Source organism: Camelus ferus, chromosome 8 (genome assembly GCF_009834535.1).
Source record: "Camelus ferus isolate YT-003-E chromosome 8, BCGSAC_Cfer_1.0, whole genome shotgun sequence".
NCBI lineage: Eukaryota > Metazoa > Chordata > Mammalia > Artiodactyla > Camelidae > Camelus > Camelus ferus.
In genome coordinates this window covers 66,358,937-66,377,031 of record NC_045703.1, presented here as the reverse complement: position 1 = coordinate 66,377,031, position 18,095 = coordinate 66,358,937, and the positions used below count along the sequence as shown (strand labels likewise).

Below are 18,095 nucleotides of genomic sequence, written 5' to 3'. Positions count from 1 at the left end.
TCTCACGATGGGAAATTCCTGGCTTGTCCACGTCAGGACTTTCTTCCTCCGCACCCACTCACATATACCATTCAGTTGGCAATTGGTCATATTCTGCCTTGTGATGCATTTTCTGTTTTTGTCTCAAGGTATTTAAATCTTGACTTTTTAAATGAATTTCTCAAGTGTTGTCTTACTGCCAAAAGGGATTATAAACTCCTTGAAAACACAGACACCCTGGTGTTGCTTCATAACTGCAGGAGACTCAAGGACCACGTGCAAAGTAGGCACCAAATACATGTTATTGAATCGCTTCGCTTTACAACTTTTAAATTCTTTTAATTATAAAAATAAAACATCTCCTTCCCTGCAGGACTGTTAGTGACTGAGTCAGCCTGGTGTGGTGCGAGCTGATAAACGTGAGCGTTGAGGAGAAGCAGGTGCTGAGGCCGTCAGGGCAGGCTCCGAGCAAGCGAGGCCTCTGGAGGCTCGGTCCCGGTGCCCCAGGCGCCCTCCCTGCTCCTGCTGCCCTGTTCTTCAGTGAGAAATTCACACGCCCCGGGGAACAGAGCAAGCTCTTCACCTACGTTCCCCTCAAGATGTAATCTGAGCACAGCTTTATGAAATTATATACCCAGGAGGGACCTTAGAGGCAGCGGCATCCGGTGAGAAGACGGGCCAGGGTCCCGGCTCGGCCCCGCGCCTCCCCTCCCGCGGCCGGCGGCTCTCTTCTCTCCCAGCCCTGAAACCGCGCTTTCCGTCCACGGCTCCCGTTTTTCTCACTCTGCCTCCTGGCCTCCCTCCTTCCCACCTCCTTCTCACCAGCTCCGATTCTTCTGCTCGCTCTCCCTGCTCTTGGTAGGAGTTCGTCACATGAGTCAAAAAAAAAAAAAAAAAAAACAAACCTGACTAATATCCAATAATTTAAAGCACAGCTTTACTGCTTTCAATTGCATACAGTAACACTGATAGCGGAATGCTGCCACAGAAGCCGAATGAATAAAGAAAAGCAGACGGAGGGAACAACTGCGTGAGCACTCAGCGTGGGCAAGGCAGCCAAGGCTGTCCTGCACTGTGACACCGCGGTAACCCCAGTTGTGCCACACGACACAGTGGCTTCAGGGGTGTAATGAGGGGCAGAGGCCAGTCTAGTCGGCGGAGCATGAACGGGAGCTGGGAGGTGGAGAGAACAAGTGTGCACTAATGCCAAGTCCAATTCAACCCATGCTGTGTCACGGTCAGGTACCTGCCAGCACTGGGGGCACAAAGATGCCTCAGTTCCCTCCCTCCAGGCCCTCAGCATTCAGGGGGTCAGGCAGAGCCCTGGCCTGACAACTACCACGTGCCCCGGGGGCTACCAGCAGCCGACTGAGCAGCACCAGGCACACTCTGCTGTGAGTGGCGTGCCAGACTTCACGGGGAGGTGGCAGAAGGTCTGGGTGGGCAGGTAGTGCTGGCTGGGGATGGAGGCCACAATGGTCACCAGTGGTGACACTGGGGTAGCACACACGGTACCAACAAAAAGCACACAGTTCCTTCCCTCTGGAGGCTCTAGGAGAGTTTCTGGAAGGAAGGGGTGGTTCTTCATGCCAAAATCTCTAAGGATGAGCAAGAAATTCTTCTTGGTAGTCAGCTAAAAAGCAGTTAATGGTAGACTATTGAGGAGCAGAAGCAAGACTCTACTGGGAGGTGGAGGAGCAGGCTGAAGGTTAGAAAACATTAGCTCCATCGTTCACTCAGGGAGCAGACAGCCCCTCACCACTACTTTCCAACAGGCTCCGCAGGACACAGAGACCCTCGGTGAGCACCTGACACAGGAATCTATCACCCCCAGAAGGCCTGTGCTGGCTTCCCCTTGGCTGAGGGCCCATGTTTCTGCTACCCACAGCCCCAACCACACAAAGCCATATGAAATGCTGTTAAAAACTTGTCATGAAGTACATTCAGAGAATCATTAACATCAATAGGATTTTGGAAAAAGAGCAGCTTCAAGGATGCTCCTTGCCAGCCAACATGGGCTCGCATTGCATAAACAGGCACTGTCTTTGCACGGGTCGTCAGGAAGGCTATTCCGCAACCACCCCCGACAGGTCTTCAGTGCCTCTGGCAAGGGGCCCACCTGATTTGCCATCGGTCCGCGGGTCCATGATGACGAACTCCGGCCGCAGCTTGCTGATGCGCCGGCCCTTGAGGATGGGCACGAGCCCGCCCAGGTACTCCAGGTAGAGCGTGTAGCACGGGCCACCCACCTCCGGGTCGTCCTCTGTGCGCTTCATGGTGCAGTGCAGACGCTCGTTGCCAGCCGACGGGTAGCTGACAAAGTCCCGCATGTTGTTGGGGTCTGGTATTGGGGGCTGGAGGTGGGCGGGGGAGGAAAAGAGTGTGGGCATCACTGGGTACTCTGACAGAGCACTGGCTGCAGCTCAGGGAGAGTTAACCACATACTGTAAACAGTGATTCACGCTCTGGGTGCATGTCAGAATCTCCTGGGAGCTTTTAAAAAGTACCTAAGCCAGACTCCACTTTAGACAATGAAACTGGACTTGCTGGGGGTGGGCCTGGGCATGTGCATTTTCTGCAAACTCTCCAGGTGACTGTACCATGCAGCCAGGGTTGAGAATCACTACTGCAGAAGCAAGACTGTAAACCAGCTTGAAAAAAATCATAACAGATTCTAAACTCTGCTGTTTGAGGAAAAAAGTAACCAACAAGCCAATGTGATACTTAGAAGCAAAGATAGAAAACAAAAAGGAGAATACAGAAAAGGAGATAAGGTGCAGAGGGCCCACGGTTAAGGGGGAAGCCCACCCTTGAACAGCAATTGGCAGCTGTGTTCCACACACCACCACGCAGAACAGCCTGGTTTCCAGGGTACGATCGGTATGAAGGACGCTGACAGGAGTGCTGGGTGGGGGCCGCCCCTCCTCAGCACAGTGGTGAGGAAACTGGTTTCAATCCTGACCATTCCCGTACCTACGATTGAGCGAGTTACTTGACTTCTAGGAACATGCTTCCCACTTTCTCAAGGGGGACTCATGGCAGCACCTGCCAGCAAGTCAGGACTGAATGGGCAGACTGATCAGCAGGATGACCTGGCAATCAAGCCCAGAATACTGCCTTTGCGTGAGGAAGCCGTCACACAAGGCGAATCCCTGGTGGACACGAACGCTAGGGACAGGCGGCACGCAGGGAGGCCAGGGTGGAACTCTCAGGAGCCTTGTGACTTCTGTGCTCCTGGTCTGGGACTCTAGCCCGTCTCCCCTGACTCTGCTCTCCTCCTGGCAGTCCCTTCAGGAGGGAGCAGGCAGCTGGGGTGAGGAGGGAGCAGAAGAGGGGAAGGCTTTACCTTAATGGTGGGGATGAAGGCAGTGGAGAGGTAGGAGCAGAGGCGGGGGGGCAGGGTCAGCTTGCTGACGTCCTTGTCCTCTCGCAGGGCGCTGGCAATGGCCTGCTGGCACAGCAGCTGCAGGCTGGATACTCGGTGCTCCACACGTACCACGTATAGGGCTGGTCCTGATGCCATGAGCAGCCGTGAGTCCCGGTGTCCCCAACAGATGGAGATGATGGGGCGCTGCCAGGAGGTGAAGGGAGACTGCTTAAGCTTCTGCTCTTGTGGTGAGCAAAGAAAGACCATGCATATCATGTCAAGCAAAATAAAATGGTCTAAGAGATTTTCAGGATGTTGGTTTTAAACAGCACAACAGACAATGTCAAGTCCTATATTATAAAAAGTCAGTATTTTCCTTGAAAAATAGTTAGATCCCCAGGCCAGACCCCAAAGCAGGGCAACAGTGTTACAAATGTTCTTTTATATGTATTATCTCATTTAATTTGGTACCATAAAACCCAATGTAGGTCCATATAATGAGGTTTCTGCCAGGAGGTGCAAACAGCTCGCAGTATAGTAACCCATACTCCTTACTGAAGCTCTGGTTACCTGGATCCCCAAGTAACCAGTGGTAGTTCCCAAGGCTTGGAGAGGTAGTGAGGAGGTAGACTAGATGGCCCTCCCCTTTCATCCTGACAAGGAGCATTTCAGAGTGAAGTTGACTTTGGATTTGGGTTCACAAGCTTGTGACACAGGGAATGTTATATAACCCCTGGAAGTCTTTTACTTTCTCATGAGTAAAATGAGAGCTGGGGGGATTAAAAGGAGATAAAGATATCAAAGTGCTTCTGGGACCCATCACAGGCTATAACCCACAGGCCCTCAGTCACTGTTATTCTCAACCACCCTTGAGCTGATGAGGCAGAGAAAGAAGGTGGAAAGCTATCTGAAAGGGGGAGAGAGAGGAACACAGTTTCTGTGGTGGCCACTCTAGGTGTTTGTGGCCATCATTTGCTTTACTTTTTAAAGAGGCTGAAATCCAAATATGCAAGTTAGAAACTGGTGTACTGGGGAAAAAATCCAAAGTTCAGAGGTGCCACCTAAGAAAGACCAGCCAAGAAAGAAAGAGGTGGAGGGTTGTGACAGAAAAGCAGTGAGAAAATCTCTGATTCTGAGCCAGACAGATGGAATTCTAATTTAATGAAGTGAAGTCTTGAGGGGCTTCAAGGATCAGAAGTGGGGATACCAGACCTTTTATATGAATGACAGACAGGAACAGAACTTTCACAACACTTCAGCGACAAACATCAAGATAAAAGGAACACATGAAGACACTTGCTTAAAATAGCCTCCAGGGTCAGCTAATCCTGGTTTCAACTTCAAAACAAAATGCAAGGATGAAGATGATCCATCTTTCATTTCCATCACAGTGAGGCGGGCAGCCGCTGGGCAGGACCACAGCCACAGCGTCCTGGGGGCAGACCCCGGAGCCAGGAGCTCAGTCTGGGGGCTTCCAGAGGACTTCCAAGATGGGCCTCCTTAAAAGAGGATCCCACAGAGAATGTAGACCCCATAGAGGAAACTGTTCATTTAGAGCAAGACACAATCACTGCTGAAGACAAGGCAGACAACACATAAAATACATACAAAAAATATTTCTTTTGTATCAATGCCGGTGAGCGCAGTTTAGGACAAAAGTTCTACTAGCAGCAAAATCATGCTCTGTCTTAAAGCTGTACCATCACCCTGCCATGCCCGAGTCTCCTAAGATAATGTTTACAACCTATAGCTCAAGCAATGAAAAACAGTTTCCAATTAGTACAATCTGACTGGTTGGAACTGGCTGCAAAAACATCAGGCATTTTCCTCTAATTTCCATGACTTCTGAGTCCATCTGCCTGACATGCCAGTGGTCACAAGGGAAGAATATACATATTCCTCCTCCTTTCCCCTCCCTCCTCCTGGTTGTGCTTTTCATAGCAATTATCTCTGCATAACAGCTGATGATATGTTTTGGGAGGGTCTTCTATAAAATGATCATTATGATATCTCACATCTCTGTAAAAAGGAAATTAAATCACTTTACAGACTTTCAAACTGGATAAAAATCCTCTATTTATTTACAGGTATAATCACTACCCATTGTAAGAAAAGTAACAATCATGTCTTAAAAACTTACTACATTTCACAAGCCCACTCCTGGGCATATGTCCAGAGGGAACCTTAATTCAAAAGACACCTGCACCCCAATGTTCATAGCAGCACTATTTACAATAGCCAAGACATGGAAGAAACCTAAATGTCCATTGACAGATGACCGGATAAAGAAGTTGTGGTATCTTTGTACAATGGAATTCAGCCATAAAAAATAAAATAATGCCATTTGCAGTGACATGGATGAAACTGGAGATTGTCATTCTAAGTGAAGTAAGCCAGAAAGAGAAAGAAAAATACCTATGATATCATTCATATGTGGAATAAAAAAAAAAGACAAATGAACTTATTTACAAAACAGAAACAGACTCACAGACATAGAAAAGAAACTTATGGTTACCAGGGCTGGAAGGGAGTGGGAAGGGATAAATTAGGAGTTCAAGATTTGCAGATACTAACTAATATATATATAATACATAAACAACAAGTTTATACTGTATAGCACAGGGAACTATATTCAGTATCTTGTAGTAATCTTATGGTGAAGAATATGAGAACGAACGTATGTATGTTCCTATGTGACTGAAGTATTGTGCTGTACACCAGAAATTGACACAACATTGTAAACTGACTATACTTCAATAAAGATATATTAAAAAAACAAAACAAGGGAAAAAAAAACCTTACTACATTCCAATAGCACATTAAGTACCTTAATAGGCACATATATTATCTCATTTAATCTTCTTAACTCTGCCACGTAGGCATCATTATTCCCATTTAACATATGTGGAAACTGAGGCTAAGAGAGTTACCTGACTCAGTTACAGCTGATCCACAGGACAGCACACCCATCTCCCAACCCCACAGATCATGCTCATCTTACTACAATGTGCTGCCTCTCTGTCCATCACAAATACAGTGATGGACCCAAATTCTCCCCATGGTTCTCCCTTAATCCACTTGGCCAAGGCTATTTTACTCAGAAACAAACAGAACAACATATGTGTAGAAAAGGCAAACAGACAAGAGGAGAAACGAGCTGCATAAACAGCAAGTGGGCAATGACTGGAATGGTCATTACAGCAGAAAAGAACCCACAGGTCACCAGACCCGCGCACTGGGATAAACCAGCCAAGCAGCACCGCTGGGTGAGTGTGAAACAGCAGCACACCGGGCGTTGCAAACGGAGGAAAACAGAATTCTCAGCAAGGAGGAGTGAAGGGACTAAAAACTAGAACTGGAAAACAGAGCTGAAATTATTTAGCCTGGAGAGGTGATGCCTGTAGGGGTCTCAAAGGAGTAACTGTTACCTGGAGCAAGGTGACAAGGAAACCACCACCAGGAATTTACAGCACAGTAACCTGGGGTACAGCATTCACTTATTTGCCCAAGTCAGTGATTATTCATTTCAGTAAAGGGGGAAATCATGCTCATTTAATTTATTTTCACAACATATATTCCATGTAAGATAATAAAGTAGCAAAATAAATACTGGCACCTTTGCCATAATAAATCTTAAGACTGTATTAGAAAAATAAGGAAGAATTTACAACCAGTGAGCGCTGATCCTCTTGTCTGAAATTCTGAGGTATCAGTGACGTCGGGAAATTGATTATCGTGATTATCACTGAGTCTGAGGCCAGGCAGTAGGGCCATGAGCTCTCAGGATCCCTATAAGTCCTGTGAGCCCATAGAAAGTCCTTATTACCTGGGAACCAATGCACAGCATGGCGATCACAGTTAACAATACTGTACTAATACTTAAAATTTGCTAAGAGAGATCTTAAATGTTCTCACCACAGAAAAGAGATGGTAATTACGAGACTGAGCTGTTAGCTAGCCTCACAGTGGTAACCACACTGAAATACTTAAGTTCATATTAAAATGTTCATATCAATTACACCCTAAGAAAGATGGAAATAAATAAGTAGGAAAATTAACACACACAAAAATTCTTTTTACCTTTTTTTTTAAATACTTTTTTACATCTCATCTTACTTCCTAAGTCTCATTTCTTGCTGGTGCTCATTTTCCTGCACTCCAGCCTACAAAGACCTCACTACAAATGTTCTGCTGTTTCAGAAAGAGCAAGAGTCGAGGTGCTCACAGACATGGATGCGGGGCGTCCTGATTTAGCCACGTCACCATCAGCGATTTCTGCCGCCAGGTCCTCTAGGGTCTGTGGCGCTAGCAGGACAGGAATCCACTGCCAGCCCGCCCACGGCCCTCCCCAGCAGAGCGCCGCCTGCCCGGGGAACTTGCCGCTCCCTGGGATTAGCTGCAGCAGAAGAGCAACGTGCCAGGTGCTCTCTTCCTGCAAACCTGGGAGCACACAAGGGTCCACACCAGCGCAACTCCCACAGATTAATGTTTTTGTCTGAACAGCTGCTGTCTGCTAGGGGAAAACTCAGCTGTAAATCTGTGGACTTAATCGCCTTCTCAAATCACACAAAATGACTATTTTAAGAACCAATGGCTAGAATTGTGAAGTTGATAACATTCAAATCTTAATTTGTATAGGGAAATTCACATATTTTCCACTTAAATCTGAGGCAAAAGGGCAAGAACATGAGTGCATTTCATGGAGTGTCAGTGTGGTGGAATCCGGTGCTCTGGTGAGTGTGATGGAGTGATGACAGGTGTCCTGAGGGGAGAGGCTGCCGTTCACATGGCGCTCAGGGAGGGGTCAGTGCGGTCAGGCTGTCCTGTCAGATGCCGAGCCACCTAAAAGGAGAGCAGGTTAGTCTGCTCACTTGTCTTCCCCCGCTACATACAGCTTTATGGAATGCCCACAGCCAGCTTCAACCCCCATGGCATGTGAAGACACACCAAGTTCCCCCAACCTCACCTCGTGCTCCTGCACAACACCCACCACGCATCTAGCCAATCATTTATTCATCTGCTGAGCTGTCAGCATCTCTCACTGCATCAGTAAATATCAGTACATATCTGTTAAATGTTTATAATGGTCCAGACACATCCTGGGTGTTAGGGACTGACACGGAATAAAATAAATTCCCTGCCTTCATGGAGCCGACGTTCTGAGGAGAGATGGGGAGAGAGAAGTCTCAGCCTCCGTGACAGGGCTACGTGACAGTGAAATCACTACAAAGCACAAACAGAAGGATAAAGGGCTAGAGAAAGAGCAAGGCGGTCGTTTCAGACAGACGGGAGCGGAGAAGGCTTCCAAGGAGGACGTTTCAGCAGCGGCCTGAGATGAGGGAGTTGATCATGTTTTTAACTGGCATTGAACGCTTCCTCACCACACCACTATTTCTGTATATAGCAGTGTGTTGCATAGAGTCCTCTAAAAATTGAAGGGGAGGAAAACGCAGGGTGTCCTTTCCATGTTAAAGATAAGCTGTTCAAGCAGGATTAGAGTCAACAGACAACAAAGGGGTCAAGCCAGCTACACTGGCCCAGGACAGGAAAATGAGGCCATCCAGGCACACGGTTTCTGGCTGATGGGGCTCCGGGCTCAGGATGGGTACCCATCTGCTGAGGAGTCAGACCCCGTGAATGTCAGAGGGCTCTCCTGCCCCCCAGTCGCTTGCCCTCCTAAGAAGAAGGCGGGGGTCTCTGTGATATAAGAAATGTACTTCAAGTGTTTCACAGCCCCTGGTAGAAGTGGGTGTTTCATATTTGTATAAGCACGTACACAAAAAGAAAACCTTCCAGAAGAGTTCACTTTTAAAAGAGACCAAGTTGGTGACTGGTCACCATTAAACTGTGCTGGTTGGAGCCATGGACAGTTTTGAATATTAAGTTACAGTGATTTGGCCCCCAAATTGCAGTAATTAAAGTTAGCTCAGGATTCAATCACCCAAACCTCCATTTAAGAAGAACACACCATTCTTGTATTTTGTAAGCAGACAAGCCAGAAAGGACTTTCTTATCTATTTACAGCAAACAATAGGAAAAGCACACTTTGTGAGAACACGTAGAGTTAATTCTCAACAAAAGGAGGCAGAGTTTTGCTAAAGGAGTCTCCTTCCGGAGCATAGAAGTCTATGCCCATAAAGGCAATCCCTTACTTGATTTTTCAGTTTCCACACTTAGCTTCTTCCTCTCTTAGTTTTTTATCCAACTATCTTACATCAACACCTGAACCTTATCGAACATAAGGTGACTCCACCAACTTGCCTTTAATGCAAAAAAAGTTCATAAAGTGAAAACACACACAACAAACAAACCCCCAAGACCCAACCAGCCAACCAAAGGGTCTGTGGACATTCAGTCAGTGGTGCTCACTCTCACATTTGTGGTCAGGTTATCAGATATGCAGGTATTTATAGATGGTCACGGATAACAGCTAGAGGGATAAAGTACAGACTTTAAGTAACAACAGGTAGGAAGGAAAGAAAAAGAAATCATAGTACTTCCTTCCAAGAGCATCAGCCACAGGCACTACTGTTATGAGGAAATCAGGAGAATCCGTTTTAAAGGGAGACTGCCGCAAGTTTGTGCCGGGCAACGGCTTTGTATACAATACGCCACAATCTCATTAACTTGGAAATAAATCATCCAATCTAAACCACATTTAGTTCTTCTTATAAACAGCCCAATAAATTGCCTAACTTCCTTCCTGCTATAAAAATGTCCCTGCCTTTGGACAACTTGAATAGAAGAGCATAGACAACATGTGATTTTAGAATCTTACAGACAACAGTTAAGCTGGTGCTACCCAGAATCAATATTGTACTTGAGTTTTAGTAGCATCATTATTTAACTTTATATTATTGAGGCAAGTTTTTCAATGGTTGAAAAAGACTCGCAAGTGAAAAAAAAAGAATCAACAACTTATTAAAATGCTGAGACACTGTGCAAAAATCTTTCTCTGAAGGAAAGCCCTCTCTGATCCCTGAACCTCAAGCGGTTTAAATTCAGGACCTATGTTAGTTTCATGTGATGGCTGATAAGAACTTTTGCAATGGGTAAGGCCCTCGAGCTTCTTCTATATTCTAATCATACTGAAGATGAAAAAAATGAAGAAAATGTGGTCTTTAAGAAAATAAGACCAGTAAACAGAAAGGTGTTATAAACGCAAGAGGCATTAAGCACTCTAAAGGTTCTTAGAGAAGAGGGGTCGCAGTCTGCGGGCAGAGTTGCAAAAGGCTGTGACTGCCCTGACATTAAGAGGACAGACTTCCCCAAGTGGAGATGGCAGGGAAGGACAATCCCTGTAGGGGAAGAGAAGGCCAGTGGGAAGGGTGCCCCGAATCCAACACAACGGTGGACAATGCTGCATGTACGTGGCGTGTGCTTCAGCACTGTACTTCACCAACATTCTAATAGACATGAAAGACCGATTAACTCAGAAAGAGCGGACAATTCCCATCCTCTCCTACTTGTCTTTCCGTTAGGTTAGGGACAGAAAGCTGGCATGAGATTTGATTGAGGGCACACAGCCTACTGGTTCAGACAGTCAAAGGAAAGAACTAGAGAAAGCACATGTTGACAACTGTCTATCCATCATCTGCTGAACAAATACTTACTGAGCACCCACTGTGCTCTGGGCAGTGCACCGGGAGCAGGGTCACAATCACTGTGTAAACAGGTTATCTTTCCTTCAATCCCAAATCCACCAGGACTCCAACATCTGTGTAATTCTGCCACACACTTCAGCCTCATGCTCGTGGCCTCAACTCTACGTATGCTACTTTGGCTCTTCCCTGGGTTCGCCTCATCACTCACAACTACCTTGCTTCTACAGTACAAATTTGACTTTCCTTTCCAACCACAGCTCCCCACCCTGTGCTATCACGTCTTCCTGAACATCCCTTATTATGACTTTACACTCGACAGTCTCAGGTCACAGAGCTTCCACCCATCCAGATTCCGTGGCTGCTCATTTCTATAACATCCTTAGTAGTTTCCTAAACTCCTTCCATTTTTTTGTCTTTCTGCTACATTAATCTCTCCAATTCCTAATCTGAGGCAGCCTGTACCACTTCTGCCTCCAAAGCTTGTGGAGGAGGTGTGCGCAACACTGACTCTCACTTCAAACACACTAGCCCACTCTGGCCAGGATGTAAGATTTCAGTTGTTATCTTGAGTGGCTTCTGCATCACATGCCTATACACTGGCGCTCAGAGCTCTGAGCTCAGGGCCAGCTGCACAGTAGCCCCTCAAAATATGTTTGCTGGATGCTTGAACAAATGAACAAACAAATATGCTTATCTGCTCACGGAAGATATTACACTGTCTAAAAGATACATTTAAATCCTACAACTCAACAACAGAAAAACTAATAACTCAATTTAAAAATGGGCAAGGGTCTTGAACAGACATTTTTCCAAGGAATATATACAAATGGTCAAGTACTTGAAAAGATGCTCAACATAACTAATCACCAAGGAAATACAAATCAAAACCACAATGAGACACCACTCACATCCACTTGGATGGTTCCTATCAAAAACTCAAAAAATAACAAGTGCTGGTGAGGATGTAGAGAGGCTGGTATCTGTGCATCACTGGCAGGGATGTAAAATAGTGCAGCCACGTGGAAATTCAAACACCGTGGAAATTCAAAAAATTAGAATTACTGTATAACCTAGCAATTCAACTTCTGGGTATTTATCTAAAAGAACTGAAAGCAGCAGCTCAAAGAGATATTTGCATATCCCTGTTTATAGCAGCGTCATTCATAACAGCCAAAAGCTGGAGGAAAACCAAATGTCCACTGATGGATGAATGGATAAACGAGATAGACGTATATGCATAATGGCCTATTATTCAGCCTTACAAAGGAGGGAAATTCTGACACACGCTACAATGTGGATGAACCTCGAGGACATCATGCTAAGTGAAACAAGCCAGACACAAAGAGACAAACACTGGATGATGCCACTTACATGAGGTATGAAGAACAGTCAAATTCACAGAAACAAGATGGTACACATACAGTTTCAGTTTTGCAAGATAAAGAAGTTCTACAAATCGGTTACACAATAATGTAACATGCTTAAAAGTGGTTAAAATAGTAAATTTTATGTTATGTGTATTATGCTACAATAAAAATATATTTAAATAATTACTGTCTGCATCTAATTACAAATTTCCCCAAATCTGGTGTACCTGTCTCTCTGATGAGCTGGGTAAGGTTAGGACATAAGCCCCTAGTTTATTTTCACCCCCATCAGCCCTCAACTCACTCTCAGACCTGTCTCTGCTGCACCTCCACCAGAAGGAATTTTGCCTCCACGATAACTGGTCCAGACCAGAAACGGTCTAAATATTTTGGGGAAATAAAAGCAAATAGCAAGGGGCCCACACTTTCTTAAAGACTTTGAAGCTTTTTTACTTACTGTTTAATAATTTAGTTTAAAGGTAAAGGCACATTACTGGCATAACAAACAACATCAGGGTCAGCATTCGCTTCTGCAAGTTTCTGATTTCTACCTGAGACTGACGATAAACACCAGCTCACTCCGCTTACTCACCATTCACTCATTTGGGGAATGGAATAAAGTATTTTGGTTGAAAGGTGAAAACTTATTTTCCCTTTATTTCTTTTGGTTCATACCCCATAATTTAATTTAGGTCAACAAAAGATTAAATTCTGTGACAGATCAATATAATGAGTAGAAACAACTCAGGTGTATTCGGCGGAGGCCAGGGGCATGCTAGCGCCGCAGCGTCAGTGTGTCTGACGCTCGTCCTTACCTGCACAAGCGTGTCCAGGGTAAAGATGTGCTCCCCCCGAACATTGTAGAACTTGACCATGGCACTCTTCAGAAGAGGGCCATTGGGAAGGTCACCGAGCTGGGTCTGCCGTTCCATACCAGCGACTGCCAGGAGGTCTCCCTGCGTGCACCACTGGGCCACCACCTCTGAAATCACAGAGAAGAAACGTTGAGTACAAGGAGGGTACCCTTCCTGAACTTTCCTTTAAGCAGTTTAAACAACAGAACCGCTGAGCAAACACACCAGTGGCTCGTCCCCTTTCTCTCATGAAGACGACAGCTACGATTTCCCTGAAGGCAACACAGACTCTACTTAAACACAGATGTCTGATTATGTGGATGGGGACTGCATTCCCCTGAAACATATCTAAACCAGGAGGAAGCCACATATGATGAAGCTGGGTGTCAAATGTCCACCTCCCAACCAGCACTTCCGTCAGGAGATGGGAAGAACCCGGGAGCGCGAGGGGGACCGCACAGCCCGATGCTGCACACCCCAACGTGCTCTTCCCGCGACTGGGCCCCGCTCAGAGATGACTCAGGGAGCTCACAGAAGCTGAAAGGAAAATGCAGATCAAGAGCAGGGCCTAAATTTATATTCATTTGATTTCTGTGCACCAACGGGCAGATAACGCTCAGATAAAGGACATGTTTGCAGATGAAGGCCGTGACTTTCACTCAGCTTTTGGATGTTTTGGAGGCTCAGAAAAGAAGATAAAGCTTCTGTGGGTGGTAGTGTTGTCAGAGAAATTTTCACAGTGAAGATGTGATGCTCACCTAGAAGCCATTCAATATCTGTAAGAAATGGCTATTAGATGGTTTGTCTAATTCCAATGTGAGCAATTTATTCTTGCTGGTAAAATCAGCTATTAGTAAATAAGATTTATAGCATAGTTTTTTTTCCTCAGGACCCTAAAACCATATCTGGCTTATCCAAAGATCACTGAAATCCGAAAGTCCATGGCCTGTCCTGCAGAGAGGCTGGAATTTAAAGGTGCACCGCCAGGACAGGGATGGGCTTCAGAGCTGGGTCTGGAATTTGCCAGTTCCTGAGCTCTCCCAGGTCACATGTAATAACAGCATCTCTCTTACTCATGTGTAGTACCAATTCTGATGTCAACATCAGCACATTCTGAGGTCACTGAAGTTCCTTAACTTCCCTTTAAGATTGGACAGTGGTCCCTGGGACAAGACAGCTCTCCAGACCCAGGGAACTGAGAGATTGCTTGTCAAGTCAGTTGCAGATAGAAATCTTGAGACAGAAGTAGCAGAGGGCTGAGAGGAAGCAGTTACAAACAGAAAACAAGGAAAACTCAACAATCTGAGATAGTAAAAGCATTAGTAAATAGAGGGTTTTTTTTTTCTTTTTCCTATAGAAAGAAGTCAATAAGGTTAAGTACAAATCCGAAAATGAAAAATAACTTAAAAGAATCAAGTAAGTATCACGATGAATAAGATCTAAAGACAGATGAGGTGGGGGCGCTGGAGAATTTGTGTGTGGACCAGAATGTGCTCTGGACGTGCAAATGGCTCGATGCTTCAGTGAAAAGCCTGGTGGTGATAATGAACCCGAAATGGCCATCTCTGGACAGCAGCCTTGGAAAAACAAGGAAGTCAAAGGGAGGTGCAACTAACATTGATGGGTGAGGATAGCAAAGAGAGGGAATCTACCTTGTTTAGGACAGAAACCTCACTGCAGTATCACGGAAGTGAGGACAACAGCTCTCAGTCCCCACGGCCCTCGGCTGACCCGCTTTGCTCAGCATAGGCGAGTGAGCTCCTGCACCATTCTTTCTGTTATGTATTTATTTTAAAAAGTTTCTGTGACATGGTGGTTTTTCCCAACAGAAAAGTGGGCTGTTGCCCCTGCAGGGTGGACCCAGGCACAGAAGCCATTCAGAGGTTGCTCAAAAATGAATCCAGGGATCCCTTGTGCTCACGACCCCTTCTACTAGATGGCGCTATCTGAGTAACAATGAGCCCAAATATTTACAGGCAAATAAATGCTCAGGGGTTTCTTCGCTATAGTTATAATGTTATACTGAGACAGCTGTAATCTACAAAGGTAAGTCATTCTTTTGCAAAAACAAAGTTTCATAGGAATGATGTCATTTCTTTCTTGCTCTGGTAATAATACAACCAAGAACATTAAAAAGATGCAGAAACAGGTGTGAGCCCCTTGATATTTGGCATAAACCAGTCCTGATGCCCATGACAGGCACACCAGTCACTGGGGAAACAGGTTACCTCTACAAAACCCTGGCCCGAAGAACTCCAGAGTGGGACCAAGAAAGAAAAGCCTAGTGCCAGCCAGGGCAGGGGTGTGTCAGTGCTCTCCAGGGGCTGAGCTCCTAGGGAGATTAAAATCCTCCTGCATTAGTACAGAATGAAACAAGAATCAAGTGTTTATTGCATTTTTAGGTGCCACAATGTGGAAGGAGCAGGGACAGAAACGTCTGCATGTGGCCAGGACAGAGCCTTTACTGTCCCAAACACTTCTGGTAAGCTTTGCTCATCTTATTCCAGAAAATGATTCCCAATATCTTTGCCCAAAGTTTTAGTAAAAATTTCATTTATTTTAGCCTCTAAAAATGTATTTCAAAATATCACCTAGAAGGAAAGGACTAGTGCCTTATCCAGGCAGCCGCTCCTCACTTTTCCCGGAGTGCTTAGCACAGTCTCCCAGGGTGTGGGGAGTTCCAAAGCACAACAGAGGCCCATCTTCCCGAAGCACTGATTCTTCTTGATCATTCTGAGGTGTGTGTGTGTGAAGTTTTGGTCTCTTAAGCATTCTACACAGAGAAAGCCAGCAGAATAACACTATCCTACTTTCACTACACAGTTTTATGGATCTTTTCTGGTAAAAGCCTGGAGGGTCAAAATTTGGTACCTCGTCAGCAGTGAGAAACTTTGGCTCTTTTATGTTGACAAGAGCTCGCTGTGCGGCACTGAGTTACTCATCTCCGCGTGCTTCCACAGGTAAACACAGTGCACATCGTCACACTTCTGTGTGTTTCTCTCGTCCATCAGTCTTTCGTTAGTCTAATTTGCAGGTCCCCAAGTCCGGGGACTATCATGAATAGAGGGAGACAGTCTTTTTCCATTACATCCTCAAGACGGAGAAAAGTCACAATATAGTCCAAATAAGGTGAACCAATTTCTAATTATAAACGGAAGTCCCTGAAGGCTGGGATACTCAGCAGAGTTTTCTTCAAGGCAGAACCTTCTCAGCAAACATCTGCAAAGCAGAATCCCCCCCACCTCTGTGAATCTGCGATGAAGTCTGACAGGTGGTGGGGAAGAGGGCCGATGGCGGGGACCACAAGGAATCCGGCATTCTAAGCTCTTCCGCACATGACGTAAAGCACAGTGTTGGTGAAAGCTGGAGAATACCATGAGTCACATTTCTTCACTGGAAAAGTTTTCTGATGGTATTTCTTTGAAATAAAAAGTATTTCAGTAAACAAGAAATACCAGACCTTTTCAGTCTACAGATCTTCCTCAACTTACAATAGGGTTACGTCTGGATAAACCCATGGTAAATTGAAAAGGCACTGAATACACCCTACCTACGGGACATCCTAGGTTACCAAGCCTACCTTTAATGTGCTCAGAACACCAACCTTGGCCTCACCATCTAACACAAAGCCTATCTTACAATAAAGCGCTGAGTATCTCACGTGATTGACTACTGCACTGAAAGTGAAAAACAGAGCATCTGGTGCAAAGCGGCTAGAAGTGTGTGGGCTGCTGGCCCTCAGGACCGCTGGCCTGACCGGGACTGCACTCGCCGCCACTGCCCGGCATCACGGGAGAGGATCAGACCATGCACTGCTAAACCAGACAAGAGCCAGATAAAAAATTCAAAGTACAGTTTCTACCAAACACACGTTGCTTTTGTACCAAGTCGAACCATAGAAAGTCAGGGACTGTCTGTACCTCATGAGTCAAGCAACCGATCAGCCTGAGACAGGACAGGTTACTGTGGGCGGAAGCAGCTGCCACGAGTCATCTCTGACAGCACCTGGCGACCTCTCCCCAGTATTTACTGACATATCCCATGAAGTAGTAGACAAAAATTTTCAAAAAACTACTGCTGATCACGCCACGTGTAAGACTGAATCCTTAAAATATTCTGAAATCAAGACAGAAAAGAGAAATTGGCTACATGCAGCACCTACAGGATGACACCAATTTACTGAAGTTTCACCCAACTTTCTGAAACTAGGAAGACTTAGCGCAAGAGCACCTCGTCCATGAAAGTGTAGATGACTGAACACATTCTACCTTAGATTTAGACTTACAGTCAGGTAATTAAACAAGAATGCTAACTTTGCCTGTATTTTAGCATAAATCTCAAGTCAAGAACTTTCCCATTGGGGGGGGCTACTGTGGGTCGCCTCCCCGCGTCACCTCATCCTCGTGCTCCTCATCCTCTGCTGCACATCTGTAGGGATGTATTAGAAGTGCTGTTCAATAGAAAAATTAGTCTGACAGACAGAGAACAAAACAACATACCCAAGGAATAAAAAACAAAGTTTCCCTATGTAGGCAAGATGGTGAAAAATTAGAAGAATTCACCCTATAAATACAAAGGAACTGGGTGGTAATTGTGGCATTTTCAGTTCCAGTCAGATACTCAGCAGAGGGCAAAGTTCAGGACTGCAGAACCAGATGCAGGTTCTGATGGAATTAACCAACTTAGTTACGAGGTTTAAGAATAGAATTTTAGAAGAACAAAAGCAGAGCTTGGAGTACTAAATATACGGGGAAATTGATGATGACCATCTTTTTGTTTTAACTCCACAAAAGACAGAATACTCAGAAAAGAAATTACAGAAAAGTTGAAGGAATTTAAGATCATCATCATCATCATAAAAAAAGTACTCAGCTCCTAACGGGCCCATATGTGATATAAAGAAAGGCTTCTACATGTCCTTCAG

At 45.4% G+C, this 18,095-nt stretch overlaps 1 protein-coding gene across 1 annotated transcript in view; it reads right to left on the bottom strand.

Annotated features, from left to right (window-relative positions):
- TULP4 (TUB like protein 4) overlaps positions 1-18,095 on the bottom strand; it is a 209,456-nt gene that overhangs the window by 25,460 nt on the left and 165,901 nt on the right. The window contains exons 7-9 of the mRNA XM_032485260.1: positions 13,133-13,299; positions 3,326-3,550; positions 2,099-2,333 (exon numbers count right to left, since the gene is read on the bottom strand). Of these exons, the coding sequence (XP_032341151.1) occupies positions 2,099-2,333; positions 3,326-3,550; positions 13,133-13,299 (627 nt within the window). The remainder of the gene's footprint in view (positions 1-2,098; positions 2,334-3,325; positions 3,551-13,132; positions 13,300-18,095) is intronic.